A 16,562-nucleotide genomic window follows, 5' to 3' on the forward strand; every position below is an offset into this window, starting at 1 on the left:
GGCTACTAGGCGTCAAAGAGCTTCTTTGCTGGAAGAAGTTCAAGAAACGCCCACTGACGGATTCTGCCAGTGATCGAGACAGCCACGGGCTGTCCAGACAGAAAGGGTTCACCCAGGTAACCCAGCCAGGTGTGGCGTCGATTTACGCACGAGCAACCCCCTAGAACCATTACACTGGGTTTCCCCTTTTGCTTCTTCAGGGGCAAGGACTTTTCCTGATTTTTACATTTGAGGAATCCTCACTGCGGCAGCTCATATGCCGAAGGGTCTGCCGCAAATCTCCAGTGTGCCAGTAGCCTTTTTTGGTGGGCAACCAGCTCAACCAGTACAGGGAAGGGGGGGCAGCCAAACCCTTTGAGGCTTCCCACTCAGCCGCTGGGCCCCGTTTGTGCCTTAAAACAGGAATGGGACTATTTCAGAACCTACTTAATGCTTTTGCGGCAACCCCGAGCCCAGGAACAGAATAGTAGCTCTCTCTGTGTGTTTGTGTAGCCAGTTGCAAAATGATGGCTTTAAAGAGAGGTGTCTGTATTACTCAGTGCACCCCATGACCTATGTTCTGGGATGGAGTGGAAAGCACAACTCCACAGACTGAGCATTTTAACCCAAAGCTTTCATCACTAGCCGACAGAACTGTTCAAAGATCTGCCCAGGGGCAGCCAATCAGTGCTCATGCTTTGCACGTGCGTGGGACTTTCTATTGCTTAAACCACACTTCCTCAAACTCGGCCCTCCAGAGACTACAATTCCCATCATCCCTGACCACTGGTCCTGCTAGCTAGGGATCATGGGAGTTGTAGGCCAAAAACATCTGGAGGGCTGAGTTTGAGGAAGCCTGGCTTAAACCATTGGGAGTCAAAAACCATTTCTAATCTACTGCAAACAACCTAGCGATCTACGCAGCCTAGGACACAGACAGCACACTCAGGTGACCTCATGCTGCTGGGGCTGGAGATGCAGAGTTCCCTAGCAGCCTGGCACACTGCCCTTACTGATCCTCTTGCTGGGGAAAATGGTCCGTCTCTGCAATCTGCAAGGATCCCTGGGGGTTTACCCTATACAGGCACTTTTTAACCTTAAAAAAGCTGGAGGATGGCAGCTGGGCCTCTGCAGTATTGTTGAGAGGACACCATACATTTAATGCTGTTCTATAAACTGTAGGAAACATTTGGGCATAAATACTTAGAGAAGTCCATAGTAGTGGTTGCTACCATAAGAATATGGGTAAGATTAAATACCTCGTTTCATTCGGGCAGGTCTGCAACATATAGAATCATAGAATCCTAGAGTTGGAAGAGACCACAAGGGCCATCGTTTCCAACCCCCTGCCAAGCAGGAAACACCATCAGAGCACTCCTGACATATGGTTGTCAAGCCTCTGCTTAAAGACCTCCAAAGAAGGAGACTCCACCACACTCCTGGGCAGCAAATTCCACTGTCGAACAGCTCTTACTGTCAGGAAGTTCTTCCTAATGTTTAGGTGGAATCTTCTTTCTTGTAGTTTGGATCCATTGCTCCGTGTCCGCTTCTCTGGAGCAGCAGAAAACAACCTTTCTCCCTCCTCTATGTGACATCCTTTTATATATTTGAACATGGCTGTCATATCACCCCTGAACCTCCTCTTCTCCAGGCTAAACATGCCCAGCTCCCTTAGCCGTTCCTCATAAGGCATCGTTTCCAGGCCTTTGACCATTTTGGCTGCCCTCCTCTGGACACGTTCTAGTTTGTCAGTGTCCTTCTTGAACTGTGGTGCCCAGAACTGGACACAGTACTCCAGGTGAGGTCTGACCAGAGCAGAATACAGTGGCACTATTACTTCCCTTGATCTAGATGCTATACTCCTATTGATGCAGCCCAGAATTGCATTGGCTTTTTTAGCTGCCGTGTCACACTGTTGGCTCATGTCAAGTTTGTGGTCAACCAAGACTCCTAGATCCTTTTCACATGTACTGCTCTCAAGCCAGGTGTCACCCATCTTGTATTTGTGCCTCTCCTTTTTTTTGCCCAAGTGCAATACTTTACATTTCTCCCTGTTAAAATTCATCTTGTTTGTTTTGGCCCAGTTCTTTAATCTGTCAAGGTCGTTTTGAAGTGTGATCCTGTCCTCTGGGGTGTTAGCCACCCCTCCCAGTTTGGTGTCATCTGCAAATTTGATCAGGATGCAGCTAAGGTCTAGAGGGTGGCAACACGAGATCTGGCCTTCTCTGTAGTGGCCCCCCGTCTGTGGAATGCTCTCCCCAGGGAAGTTCACTTGGTGCCTTCATTGTACGTTTTAAGCACCAGGCAAAAATGTTCCTTTTTAACCTGGCCTTTGGTTGAGCTGATTTACACCTTATGCCCTTTTAAAATGTGTTTTTGTGTGTGTGGGGGGAGACTATTGGGTTGTTGTTTTTATTTTTTATTATGCATTTTGTGGTTTTATATCTCGATTTAATTCTGTGAATCACCCTGAGACGCCCGGGTATAGGGTGATATATAATTAAATAATTAACAACAACAACAACAACAACTTAATTAATTCTCAGTGAAGACTGCTGCGCAGCTTGCCTAAACCCATGCAGCCTTCCTTGAGATCGAAGATTCCGGTTTTTTAAACATATGATTTATTCATTGTAGAGGTCCAGGTCTTTAACTTTGCGTAGGATTCTTGGGTGTTCAGCGTTACCTCTGGTTGCTAACAGAATCCGTTCCGGAGGTCCGGCTGCATCCCGAGGAATTTGCAACCAGAGGATCGCTTCTGTGCATGAGCGCTGCACAATTTAGTGCTTATGCGCATGGCGCGTAGAGCGCTTCTGTATGCACGTGCGGCGAAACCCAGAAAAATACTTCCGGGTTTGCTGCGTTCGCATCCCGAAGTTTACGTATCCAGAGGGATACGTAAGCAGAGGTAAAGGTAAAGTGACCCCTGACCATTAGGTCCAGTCGTGGCCGACTCTGGGGTTGCGGCGCTCATCTCGCTTTATTGGCTGAGGGAGCCGGCGTACAGCTTCTGGGTCATGTGGCCAGCAGGACTAAGCCGCGTCTGGTGAACCAGAGCAGCGCACAGAAACGCCGTTTACCTTCCCGCTGGAGTGGTACCTAGTTATCTACTTGCACTTTGACGTGCTTTCGAACTGCTAGGTTGGCAGGAGTAGGGACTGAACAACGTTAGCTCACCCCGTCGCGGGGATTCGAACCGCCGACCTTCTGATTGGCAAATCCTAGGCTCTGTGGTTTAACCCACAGCGCGGAGGTATTCACGTTTCTGCTTGAGCGCAACCTATATTTTAAATACTGAACAGGGAGCGGGAGCGCCGGGAGCGGGAGCAGCACATCCAGGCCGTCCGGGAGCGGGACGAGAGGCAGAAGCTGCAGTGGGAGCGGGAGCGGCTGCAGTTCCAGCGGCAGCGTCTGGAGCGGGAGCGGATGGAGCGGGAGAGGCTGGAGCGGGAGCGGATGCACATCGAGCACGAGAGGAGGCGGGAGCAGGAGCGCATCCAGCGCGAGAGGGAGGAGCTGCGCCGGCAGCATGAGCAGCTGCGCTACGAGCAGGAGCGCCGCTCGGCTTTGAGGCGGCCGTACGACACGGACGGGAGGTGAGGCGGCCGAGTTGTGCCTCGGAAAACTGTAGAGCTCGTTCTAAAGGCTGCTTCCCTGCAGCAAATCGCGAATACCCCGCTTTTTACCCAAATGCGGCAAAACGTGTCAATCATTTGAGTCGTCCCTTTAAATTGAGGGTTGGGGTCCCCTCCTGGTCATATGGGGGGCAGGGAGGGGGGCTGCTTGTGGTTGGGAAGCCCTGCAGGTACGGAGCCAGAATAGAAATCAATGACCCGATAAATAAAGACGTAAGGCTGAAATCAGGTAAGTACTGGAGATGCAATGAGACTGCAATGAGACTAAGGGAACGTTCTTTCATATGTGGTGGACTGGTAAAAGGGTATTGGGGGGAAAACCAAAAAACACCCAGAGTCCTTTTCGTTGGGGATAATTCAGACAGAAATACACAGGTGTCAAAAAAGGTTATTTCATAGAATCATAGAGTTGGAAGAGACCACAAGGGCCATCGAGTCCAACCCCCTGCCAAGCAGGAAACACCATCAGAGCACTCCTGACATATGGTTGTCAAGCCTCTGCTTCAAGACCTCCAAAGAAGGAGACTCCACTACACTCCTTGGCAGCAAATTCCACTGTCAAACAGCTCTTTCTTTCAGGAAGTTCTTCCTAATGTTTAGGTGGAATCTTCTTTCTTGTAGTTTGGATCCATTGCTCCGTGTCCGCTTCTCTGGAGCAGCAGAAAACAACCTTTCTCCCTACACTATGTGACATCCTTTTATATATTTGAACATGGCTATCATATCATGGCTAGCATATTTATGTAGGCAACAACCATGGCCCATGTTCTGTTAGCCCAAAAATGGAAAATGAGCGAGGTCCCAGCCAAAGAAGATTGGCAACTTAAGTTGACGGAATATGTGTCACTCGTTTTCCATTTTTGGCCAACAAAACATCTTAAAACTGTTGGAATAGGTGCAGCTGGCAGACCTAACTTACAGAATAAGAGAACAAGAAGAACATATGTTTAAGATTGGGAAATGTTTATTGAATATATGGGGAATAATTGTGTACGCTTGAAAACGCGGGCAGCTTTAAGATAAATTCAACAGTGTAAATAAGTTTCGATGGAAGTAACAATGGAATACGGAATGGTTTAGTTTATATAAAATATGCAGGGATTTATGCTTTGTAAAATGAACCACGGAAAGATAAGAAGGGTAGTCATTGATATTTTAAGGATGTCCAAATGAATATTCTAAATTGTAAAACGCAAAATTTAATATAAATATAATATAAATTATATTCAATAAAGATAAAGACCTAAGACTGAAGCCAAGCCGCACGGCTGCTTCTAGTCTTGCTGCTTTCCAAAGGAGTCAGCCTGACTTAAGTACAGCTCAAAGAACTCTTTGCCAGGCTGATTTTTTATCCTAACTGACCCCTGCCACGTTCCTCCCGGGGAGATTGGCAGCAGAAAGAAAAGTCCTGGGAAAGCCATTGCTAGTATAAAAGCATTATCAGTTTGTGCTGGAGATGTGCCCAGTTGCTTACAGACACCTATGCACCCATCCTCTGTTTTAGGAGGAGGAGATTAAAAAGCACTTCAGGAATTGGATTTTACTGGATTTTTACTTAAAAAAAAAAAATCTTATTTATGATATCTTTGTGATGGATTATGTCTTGAAAAGCGGGGTATTTTTTTATCCAGTTTTGGAATGATAAGGTGTAGGATGCAATTCATCCACATGTTGCATTAGCAACTGTGTGATGATAATATTTTTTAATTGACTTTTCTTGTTTTCTGCCTCTTCGTGTCTCTTAATATGGTTCTTTTTCATATGGATTTTTTTTTTAAAAAATCTAAATATTCTTAAATTCTACGCCACCCTTTAATTTCAGTTTTGCAGGATTGCTGAGGTTTGTTTGTTTGTTTGAATTAATTTTTAAAAATACCAGTGGGAAAAAAAAGAGTGCCAGTAAAAGCAGCCTAAAAACAACAACAACCCAGAGCTGCCATTTCAAGAACTATGGGAGAAGCACAAGGTCTTTTCCTGGTGCTGGAAGGGTAACGAGCATCGGCCAGCTTCTCAGGATGGGGGTGACGGAGCCAAGGAGTTACTGAATCTCTTTCCCCTGCAGGCGGGACGACTCGTATTGGCCTGAAGCAAAGCGGGTGGCCCTGGATGATGGGTACCACTCTGATTTCAGCCGACCAGATCGCTTCCACGGCTTTGACCACAGAGACCGCAGCCGGTACCAGGACCACTCGGTGGAGAGGTAGCGAAGTCTTCCCTCCTGTGTCTTGCATTGTCAGAAACCCAAGGCCACGCAGGGCCAGCCAGGTCAGGCTGGTGGCTCATCTGGACCAGCGCCCTATTCTCACAGTGGCTGACCAGATGCCTATGTAATAATAATAATAATTTATACCTCGCCCATCTGGCTGGCTTTCCCCAGCCACTGGGCGGCTCCCAGCAGAATATTGAAAACACAATACAGTGGTGCCTCGCAAGACGAAATTAATTCGTTCTGCGAGTTGTTTCGTCGTGCGATTTTTTTCATTTTGCGGAGTGCGGATTCCCTGGGTATTAACAACTTTAAGAAAAAGGAAACAAAATTGCAAGACGTCTTGCGAAGCAAGCCTATAGGGAAAATTGTCTTGCGAAGCAACTCAAAAAACGAAAAACCCTTTTGTCTTGCACATTTTTCGTCTTGCGAGGCAATCGTCTTGCGAGGTACCACTGTAAAACAGCAAACATTACAAACTTCCCTTAACAGGGCTGCCTTCAGACGTCTTCTAAAAGTCAGATAGTGGTTTATTTCCTTGACATCTGGTGGGAGCAGGTGCCACCACTGAGAAGGCCCTCTGCCTGATTCCTTGTACCCTCGCGTCTCACAGGGAGGGTAGCCTGTGGGGGCCTGCAAGCAAGGCCCAGGTGCAAGAGCACCCTCTCCTGTGGCTTCCTTTGTATTCAAAAGCGTTTACTGCCTCTGACCATGGGAATGACTGCACGGCTCATTGTGGTTCAAATGAGCAATGGAAACTTTTTGTGCTCTTCTTCCTCACTCATAGGCAGCTCTTTAAGGAAGTGTGCATAGTTTAGTTGACAGAGCAGGAACTTCCCAGTTCCAGCCCTGGCACATGCATGTAGGAGTGGGAGAGGTTGTCTGAAACCCTGGAGAGCCAGTGCCAGTCAGGGAAGACAGTGCTGAACTAGATCTGTCTCTGTTTAAGGCCCTTTCCTGTCTTCCCTTTTAAGCCAACCCTTCATTCAGAACTAGAATGTTTTTAGAGTCCCAGGCCGATGATGGGAAAGACCACTTTCTGCTTGAAATCCTGGAGACCTGCTGTCAGTCAGAGGAAGCAGTACTGAGCCAGGCAGATGAAGTGTCTGACTTAGATAAAGCGGCTTCCTCTGCTCCTAGGCCACTTTGGGTTTTGGCTACAGTGGTACCCCGCAGACGAAATTAATTCGTTCTGCGAGTTTTTCCGTCTTGGGAATTTTCCGTCTTGCGAAGCACGGATTCCCATAGGAATGCAGTGAAACCAAATTCCCATAGGAATGCATTGGAACTTGCAAGACGTTTTCGTCTTGCGAAGCAAGCCCATAGGGAAATTCGTCTTGCGAAGCAACTCAAAAAAACGAAAAACTCTTTCGTCTTGCGAGTTTTTCGTCTTACGAGGCACCACTGTTTTTCACAGTTTTAGCTGTTCACCCAAAAACATAAAGTGCAAAGGTGACGTTTTGGTGTTTGAAGACAAGCGTGCTGTACTGGTATACTGACCTCAGAACCCAAAACGGTTCAGTTTCTTGCTTTGTAATGTGTGGAACGACCTTGAGTCACCATGACCATGGCAGATAGCAGACCAGTTAAGAGCTGCCAAGTTGGTTTCTCCTGGCCATGACCTGTCAGAAGTTGAGAAGATGCTGGTGGTTATCGTAATTTCCTATTGATTAATCCCAAAGTACCAAGATGCACTCCTGCCAACCTAGCAGTTCGAAAGCACGTCAAAGTGCAAGTAGATAAATAGGTACCTCTCCGGCGGGAAGGTAAATGGTGCTTCCATCCGCTGCTCTGGTTCGCCCAAAGCGGCTTAGTCCTGCTGGCCACATGACCCGGAATCTGTACGCCGGCTCCCTCAGCCACTAAAGCTAGATGAGCGCCGCAACCCCAGAGTCGGCTACGACTGGACCTAATGGTCAGGGGTCCCTTTACCTTTAACAAGATGCACAGCAGCAGAATTTAGGAATCTAGGGAACTGTCCCTGACTGAGTCAGACCATGGTCCATGCATCTCAATGCTGTATGCGCTGACTGCCAGCAGCTCTCCAGATTTTCCCGGCCCACCTTGGGAATCGAACCAGGGCAACTGCATGCAAACCAGTGGCTCTACTACTGGGTTCCAGCCTGTCCCCTGCTTGTTTCCAAAGCTTACCCACCTGTGTGCATTAACATGGATTTTCTCTTCCCTCCCGACCAGGAGAGAAAGTTCAAGAACTGTGCCAGATCGGGATGGACAGGTATGCCCATGCAAAGCAGTATTGTTATAAAAAATGCTTTGATGTCCAAAAACCTTGCACAATGGTTTATGGTCTTACGGTATGGGTTGGGAATTCCCAGGCTGTGAATAGTAGGCTGAGGCAGTGCCACAGGCAATTTAATTCAGGCAAAGGCTGCAGCAAGAGGGAGACACGTACTGTATTTTTTGCTCTATAAGACTCACTTTTCCCTCCTAAAAAGTAAGGGGAAATGTGTGTGCGTCTTATGGAGCGAATGCAGGCTGCGCAGCTATCCCAGAAGCCAGAACAGCAAGAGGGATTGCTGCTTTCACTGCACAGCGATCCCTCTTGCTGTTCTGGCTTCTGCGATTCTGAATATTTTGTTTGTTTTCCTCCTCCAAAAACTAGGTGCGTCTTGTAGAGCGAAAAATACGGTAGCCACAGAAGGAGCTAACTGTCGCACCTCTGCATGATTCCTGCTCTGGCACTGCCTCACTCCATGTAACAGGGCTGTGTGTAATTCTCACACGTTTGAGCATCGTTGGCATCATTTCAGTCATTTTGTATCTGGGGTGGGATCCTTGGAAAGCAGATAATCCTGACAGAGTCTGAGAATAAATCCAGTCAGGAATTCCTGTGAAGTGTAACTCCACATTCTCGTTGACAGCCTTGGCTGTCAGAGATTTGGGGATCCTGGTCAAGAAAGGCGATTTGGATTCTTAGAAAGAGAAACAGATTACAAGTAAAACGAAGGGACTGCCTGCTGCTCCGTGAGAGCTTTTGCATGTCTTGCTGCGTAGGGACAGATTAAGAAGAATGTTCTCGAGTCATGTTTTCCAGACATGAGCGCTTCCTGTTGGCTGCACCACATCCCAAATACCTGGAAAATCAGACTCAAAACATCAGCCTGATATCCGTAAGAGACAGGCACTAACATTTTACTTGTGTCTCTTCAGCGATTCCCACTGCTGAAGAGCCAAGCCTTTTTAAACAAGAACCAAAAACAGCCCAAACCTGAATAATGGTCTGTTCTCTTGGCAATGGAGTGAACTGTTCGTAACAGAGAGTGCAAACCTCTGGCTTCATGTGTTCTTGAAGAACAACATTTATTTCGAATACCTTTTATCTCTGATTTTCCAGCTAAAAAAATTGCTCTGGCCGGTTTGCAGCCACAATATGAAAAAGCAGCAATAATTAAAAGCAGTAAGAACATGGCATTATGAATATGCTGGAAGTGTGGCAGGCCAAACAAGAGTGGCAGGTGATTTGTCTCAATTTGCACATGAGAAGCAAAGCCAGGTTGTCTATTGCTCACACCTTGGGCGAGCCAGGGTCTAAGATCCCTTTATCCGGATCCCAACCACAAAATTCTCATCGGCTGCTTCAGCACCATGGACTCGTATTTCATGTCTTGCATTGCTTGATTGCTGAAGCGTCATCTCGGGTTTGCGGAAGAGCCATCATGGACAAGGCAGAGAAAGGGGGATTAAAGCTGAAAGGCCAATAGGGAAATCTCCTGGGTCTGTAGGAAGTTCCACTGCAGCCTTCCCAATATGTACAAGAAAACCCCACTGGTGCATCTCTGTCCTTGTAGTAAGGTGGTGCGCTCTCTGAGCCATTGTGACCAGGCTAGGGCAAGGATGGTTCACCGGTGGCCTATAGGCTGGAGCTGTCCACCCCCCCCCAAAAAAAACCCAACATTTTTTTGCAGATGCTAATGCCTTGTGCTTTACTCCAACTGTGTGGGCTTGCCTTTTCAGCACTACTCTGACGAGCGGCATGGAGGGCCTGACCGCCACTCGCGGGACAGCTGGGGAAGTTACGGGTCGGAGAGGAGGCTCAGCAAAGGGCGAGGGTTGCCTCCACCATCCCGGTGAGTGTCCGTAAAGCAGAGCTGTGTTAGAAACTCGGATATAGAAGCCAGGCACCAGGTGGCGCCTTAAACCTAGCTTGCAGTCACCACAACAGAATACAGTGGTACCTCGCAAGACGAAATTAATTCGTTCCGCAAGTTTTTTCTTCTTGCGAGTTTTTTGTCTTGCGAAGCACGGTTTCCCATTGGAATGCATTGAAAATCAATCAATGCGTTCCTATGGAAACCGCCTTCAGACCAGGTCCGGGGACAGTCTGTCCCCCGACCTCTTCTGAAGGCTGGGGGGGGGGGGGAGACGACAAGGGCTTTTCTTCCCACCGCCAGCCTGCTTGCCCTGCAAGCTCCGGGGACAGGAGGGCTTTGCTGCCGACTGCCAGCATTTTAAAAGCCCCCGGGACAGCGGAGCAGTCTCCGCTGTCCCGGGAAGGCAGGCGGGGGGAGCAAAGACTTTTGCCCCCCGCCGGCTCTCAGAAGAGGCGAAAGTCTTTGCTCCCGACCGCCAGCATTTTAAAAGAGGTCCCATAGCAAGCCCATAGGGAAATTCGTCTGGCGAAGCACCTCGAAAAACGGAAAACTCTTTCTTCTTGCGAGTTTTCCGTCTTGCGAGGCATTCGTCTTGCGAGGTACCACTGTATCTATTCACCAGGGGATTGGACTGGATGTCCCTGGGGGTCCCTTCCTTCAGTGCTACAATTCTGTGATTCTATTGCCTCAACTGCACTGCTTGCTCTAATAATAATAATAATAATAATAATGATGATGATGATGATGATGATGATGATGATGATATATTATTTATACCCTGCCCATCTGGCTGGGTTTTCCCAGCCACTCTGAGCAGCTTCCAACCGAATATTAAAAACAATACAGCGTCAGACATTAAAAACTTCCCTAAGCAGGGCTGCATTCAGTTGTCTTTTAAAAGTAAAATAGTTGTTTGTTGCCTTGACATCTGCTGGGAGGGCGTTCCACAGGGCAGGCGCCATCACCGAGAAGGCCCTCTGCCTGGTTCCCTGTAACCGCACTTCTCGCAGCGAGGGAACCACCAGAAGGCCCTCGGCGCTGGATCTCAGTGTCTGGTCCCAGAAGGAGAAACACACACAATGGAAATGGTATTAACTGTGGACTAAACAGTGCTTTGTGAGTTCTGTTTCGGGTGCCTGTGGAAAGCCCTGCAGCACAGTCAAATATATCTGTACTCAGCCCTTCACTTAATTTTCCTTGATGCGATGATGGAGGTCTGTGTGTGAGTCAGCCAGGCTTGACGGAGCTGTCAGTTGCCCAGAAATCTCCATGTGGTTGGGGCTGCAGTTGGACACCCGCACTAGTAGTAAAATGCGCTTGGCACCTGGGGAATTTTGAATGCTGCTAGTGTGCTGGGAAGTGGTGTGTGAATTCTGGTGTTCTTGGGCAGCACAGAACAGGCAACCTTGGTTTTCTAGCCCTCAGTAAGTCAGAAAAACCCGAGCAGTGTCTGGATGGTAGAGAACTGGGCTCTAAGGGCACCGGTTAGCCAGCAGGAGATGCTTCTGGGAAGCCAACAAGTCATTGGAGGGAGACACAATGGCTCCCCTTTTGTTTTATCCCCAGCGCTTGCTACTCGGAAGTAGACTTCCTCTGAATGTGGAGGCCATATTTTGCCACCTTGGCAAACTGCCGCCTGTTTAAAATTGGATTTCACTAAACCGTTTTAAATCTTAAGGCTGCCCTCTGTCCACACCCGATCACCAGTGGAGGTCTTCTTATGTTCTGTCATAAGGGAGCTGGACTTCCTCTTTGAGGCCCCCCCCCTCCAGAGGTGACCTAAGTATAGCGGTGCCTCGCAAGACGAAAATAATCCGTTCCGTGAGTCTCTTCGTCTAGCGGTTTTTTCGTCTTGAGAAGCAACCCTATTAGCGGCTTAGCGGATTAGCGCTATTAGCGGCTTAGCGGCTATTAGCGGCTTAGCGGCTAAGAGGCTATTAGCGGCTTAGAAAAGGGGGGGGCGAAAAAAATTGCAAGACGTTTTCGTCTTGCGAAGAAAGCCCATAGGGAAATTCGTCTTGTGAAGCGCATTGAAAAACGGAAAACCCTTTCGTCTAGCGGGTTTTTCGTCTTGCGAGGCATTCGTCTTGCGGGGCACCACTGTACACTGTCAAGGCAAGTCGTATTTATGAGGAAATGTCACTAGCTTCCTTCCATGCTTGCTAACGGCACTCTTCTCTCTTTTGGGTGGGCGGCTCCCTCATCCAGAGACGGGCGCGACTGGGGAGATCACAGCCGCAAACTTGAAGGTCACGAAGACCGTTCCTGGCAGGGCAGTGTGGAAGAAGGGATCATCGGCCGGGAGCATGAAAGGTGGCAAGGTAAAAAAAAAAAAATCAAAACAGACTTTGCAGGGCGCTCCCCTCTCTACCTTTGAAATGTTCGGAAGCACAGTTCAGCGGTGCATTTCAGAACCAAGGGCAAGGGTGGCACAGTCAAGGGAGCGAAGTGTTCCCTGGTGGGTTTCCCACTTCCTGAGGTTCAGCATGTCTGATTCAGGCCTGTAATTGAGAAAAATTAATTGTAACAAGCCCCATTTGTAGGCTCGCCGCTAACGGCTCCCAAGAGCCTAGGGCTGGAGTTGGGTGGTGACGTGTGTGGAGCAAAAACTTAAACACACTGCAGCGTTCCCCCCAAAATAGACCAGAGGCAGTTGTGCTTCATCCAGCAGAGTTTTACTACTGCTGAAGGCAAATGAGCATAGTGGTCACAAATCCAATACCTTCAAGATTGGCACAGTCCATAAGAAACTCAGTTGCAGCAGACTTATCTTAAATTTAACTTACAGCTTATATAAACCTTAACACTACATACAGAACAGAACACTGCACCAGAACAAAGAGATAGAAAGAGGAAATGAGAAACCCAGGCTCCTCCAGCCCTGACTATTATAGTCAGCGTGACCTTGACAGAAAGGATAACAGAACCAGTTTCAACCAGCTGTACCCGGCTTCCCAGATGGAATAACCCAGACAAGAACTTCCTGCCTGTTTCTTTCACGTAGAAAGAAACCACATAGAACACTCTTGACTTAAGCAGAATAGGAAAGATCTCTACACATCAGATCAATACTTTCTGTACTAAGAAATGCAAACTGACAGGTGGAAGACTCCCTTTCTAAATGCACAAAAGAGCCCCCAGGTTTAAAGGGCAGACAGCTGGTGATGAAAGACTCCCTGAGAGAGACCCTGGCCATCTGCTGGCCATGAGAGTCAGGCCACACTAGGCTAAATGGACAAATTAATCGACATAGGGCAGCTTCCTGCATTCTCTTGGAGACGCAAGGAGATTGACCAAAGGTGTATGAGCCAAACCTTGAACTGTGTGCAGAAGTCAGCTGGAAAGCCATGTGCAGAGAGCTTGAATACCAGAGCATCATCCTGGTTAGACATGGGAAGATTAGGGTTTGAATTCTTCCTCAGCCATAAAGCACATTGAGCGATCTTGGGCCTGTCGCCGTTTCATAGCGTAACCTAAGCACGAGAACCACGAATGCTGCCTTGGGGGTATAGAAAAGCACAAATAAATGAAACATGGCAACTCAATCCTAACCAGAAGTAAGTCCTGCTGAATTCAGGGTAAGGGTAAGGGTGGTTGGGACTGCAGGCATTTGTTAGAAAATTTAAACAATACAATAATTCCTTAGTGACTTGTTCCCTCCCACCTCCCTGCCCCATTCTTTTCATTTCTTAGCTGGTGAGAGGAGTGTCCCTGCTCAGACAGGGCCTGGCCATGTGATAAACAGAGGAGGAATGTCGGGGTAAGAGTTACCTGAAAGGGTTTTGCTGCTCCCCGCCCTGCAAAAACCCCACATTACGTCTCCCGGGAAAGCTTGAAGGGGCTTTGGGTTGCGGTTGAAATATTTTAAGTGACTGTTGTTCTCTTTGTTAGGTAATAGATAGGTTTGTGTGCACATGCAAAAGACTTTGGGGTGAGTGACGATGACCCAGTGGCCTCTTAGTACGCATGGTTGGTCAGGAAAAATGTATGGATTAAGAAACTCGGAGACCATGATTTTAAAGACTGCCCTTTAAACAGTGGAATGGGGGGGTTCTTGGGTTGTTTCTATTTTTATTATGTAGTCTGTGTTTTTTATACATATTGGAATTTTATGTTGTGAACCGACCTGAGATCTGCGGGTATTGGGCGGTATACAAATTTAATTAAGAAATAAAATTAATTAAGGAGGGTGCAGGGTGTTGCACTGAGCCCTTGAGCAGGAAGTCAACTTTCTGCTTCTTGTCCTCAGGCGCGGAGGGTTCGTGCAAGGTGCCGCCCCAGCTCCCGTGGCACAGGGAGCCAGTCTGCCAAGCAGTTTTGCCAGCCCAGATAGAACAAGCCACCCCAGCGACCCTCGATTCACCCGGCGCTATTGAGGACTTTTTGCTTCTTCGCCACGACGCGGCAACTGCATCAAATTTTGTTTCCTGGTCATCGCCTTGAACTTTTGCCAACTGAAACGAAACCACAGCACCCTATCTTAAAGCTTGCGTATGACGTGAACTCAAGTGTGTGTTGTTGCCTCCCATCTCCCCCCCCCCCAACGTGTTCTTAGCAGGACACCACTCAGTTGTTTCGGAGGAAACATTCCATTTTCCATGAACAATAAATCTGTATTGCACTTGTGGTGGTGAAGTCTCTAACTCTGATTGGCTGAGCCGCCGCCATAGCTCAGAAGGTTCTGAGAGCTTTGGGAGTGTCTTCCCAGTCCAGCTTCTGTGAGGGCAGGGAAAGTAGTCAGTACGGTTGGGATTAAAACCTTGCATGGCACGGCAGTGAGGACTAGGGAGAAGTCTGGGAAGAATGAAGGAGAGCTCAAAGGCAGAAGGGAGCTTGAGAATTAGAGGAGTGTTGAGGAACTCAGGACCCTGAAGAAACTTTGCAGCCATTCAAGATCAGGAGAAGTTACCGTATTTTTTGCTCTATAAGACTCACTTTTCCCCTCCTAAAAAGTAAGGGGAAATGTGTGTGCGTCTTATGGAGCGAATGCAGGCTGCGCAGCTATCCCAGAAGCCAGAACAGCAAGAGGGATTGCTGCTTTCACTGCGCAACGATCCCTCTTGCTGTTCTGGCTTCTGAGATTCAGAATATTTTTTTTCTTGTTTTCCTCCTCCAAAAACTAGGTGCGTCTTGTGGTCTGGTGCGTCTTATAGAGCGAAAAATACAGTACATCCCCTGTAGGGATTGGAGGAAACTGGTGGTTTCTAGCGTCAAGTCTTGGTTGGTGTGGTATGAGGCCTGTGTGAGGAAGAGAGAACGGGGAAAACGAACTTGTGAGAATATTCTTGGATTTAACATAACCTCTTCCCTTTGGGATACCAGATGTAACGTCCTAGCTGTGAAAGCTCCAGGCCTCTGAAGCCCTTTCTGTGAGATGGTTCTAATTTTATTTATATCTGCTTGTGGAACTGGGGGGGGGGGGGGGGACACCAAGCCAGACCAGACCACTGTTTGGATTTGTTTTGCAAGCCTCTGTCCTGCTTGCCCCACCTGTACCCTACTTTGGAAGCTGCTTGCAATAAGCAAAATCTAAAATTCTCTGGGGAGGGGGAAAAAAATGAAGCCAGCAACAACAGAAATCTTAATCCTCAGGGAATGTGGAAGAGGTTTAAGCAGTGCTCTAAACAAAAAGTTGAAGTCTCTATTTAAAGGAAGTTTAGTGTTAAGCAGGTGGTCCTTTTCTGGAAAAGGATTGAAAGACGCATCCCAAATATTCTGTTCTTTGCAAATGGGTTTGCCTAGTGCTACACAAGACAGAACTGTGGTTTGACTAGGGTGTATTTGCTGGTAAGGTAAAGGTAAAGGGACCCCTGACCATTAGGTCCACTGGTGGCCGGCTCTGGGGTTGCGGCACTCATCTCGCTTTACTGGCCGAGGGAGCCGGTGTACAGCTTCCGGGTCATGTGGCCAGCATGACTAATCCGCTTCTGGAGAACCAGAGCAGCGCACGGAAACACCGTTTACCTTCCCGCCGGAGTGGTACCTATTTATCTACTTGCACTTTGACATGCTTTCGAACTGCTAGGTTGGCAGGAGCAGGGACCGAGCGACGGGAGCTCACCCCGTCACGGGGATTCGAACCGCCAACCTTCTGATCGGCAAGTCCTAGGCTCTGTGGTGTAACCCACAGCGCCACCCGCGTCCCTATTATTTGCTGGTAATTTTGGTTGCATAAGTGCCTCTTCTAGTGCTGTGCTTGCAAGTAAAGCCTGTGTGAGTGGGGAAGAATGCACAGAGCTCTGCGCCCCCCCCCCTTTGCTGCCACCCTGGTTGCCTGGTCAGAGGGTGAAAGTCTGACGTGTGGAACTACCCGCTGCATTATTTGGAACCCTGGATTATTTGGGTTCCAAACTGCACGGTTTGCCACCCTGAATTAGGGGAGGCTCCCTGCTTCCGACCACCATTCTACAGGAGGTTGAGGAGCAGTGCTTTGTGGATTTGTCTCCTTGTTCCAGTGTACAAAATGGCTTTCTGCGTTCCCTTCCCTTGAGTCTGATCTAGCTTGGTCAGGGAAACCAACCCCCAGCTTAGTAAAGCCATCACAAGGGTGAGGGTTTTGACAGCACCTCCCCTGGGCAGCTAGCAATCCCTACCCTCTGTTGCCTTTTCCACTCTGGTATCTTGGCTTGT

The 16,562-nt window shown here is 48.2% G+C and overlaps 1 protein-coding gene across 3 annotated transcripts in view; it reads left to right on the forward strand.

Moving 5' to 3' along the window:
* Window positions 1-14,559, forward strand: part of LOC310835553 (scaffold attachment factor B2-like) — a 37,643-nt gene extending 23,084 nt beyond the window's left edge. For all 3 annotated transcript variants that reach the window (XM_083720260.1, XM_083720258.1, XM_083720259.1), the window contains 7 exons: window positions 3,282-3,575; window positions 5,677-5,814; window positions 8,017-8,056; window positions 9,796-9,908; window positions 12,141-12,253; window positions 13,626-13,692; window positions 14,182-14,559. In XM_083720260.1, the coding sequence (XP_083576386.1) occupies window positions 3,282-3,575; window positions 5,677-5,814; window positions 8,017-8,056; window positions 9,796-9,908; window positions 12,141-12,253; window positions 13,626-13,692; window positions 14,182-14,308 (892 nt within the window). In that variant the 3' untranslated portion in view covers window positions 14,309-14,559. The remainder of the gene's footprint in view (window positions 1-3,281; window positions 3,576-5,676; window positions 5,815-8,016; window positions 8,057-9,795; window positions 9,909-12,140; window positions 12,254-13,625; window positions 13,693-14,181) is intronic.
* The last annotated feature ends 2,003 nt before the right edge of the window (window positions 14,560-16,562 follow it).

Source organism: Podarcis gaigeae, assembly GCF_964106915.1.
Source record: "Podarcis gaigeae genome assembly, chromosome: 18".
Classification (NCBI taxonomy): domain Eukaryota; kingdom Metazoa; phylum Chordata; class Lepidosauria; order Squamata; family Lacertidae; genus Podarcis; species Podarcis gaigeae.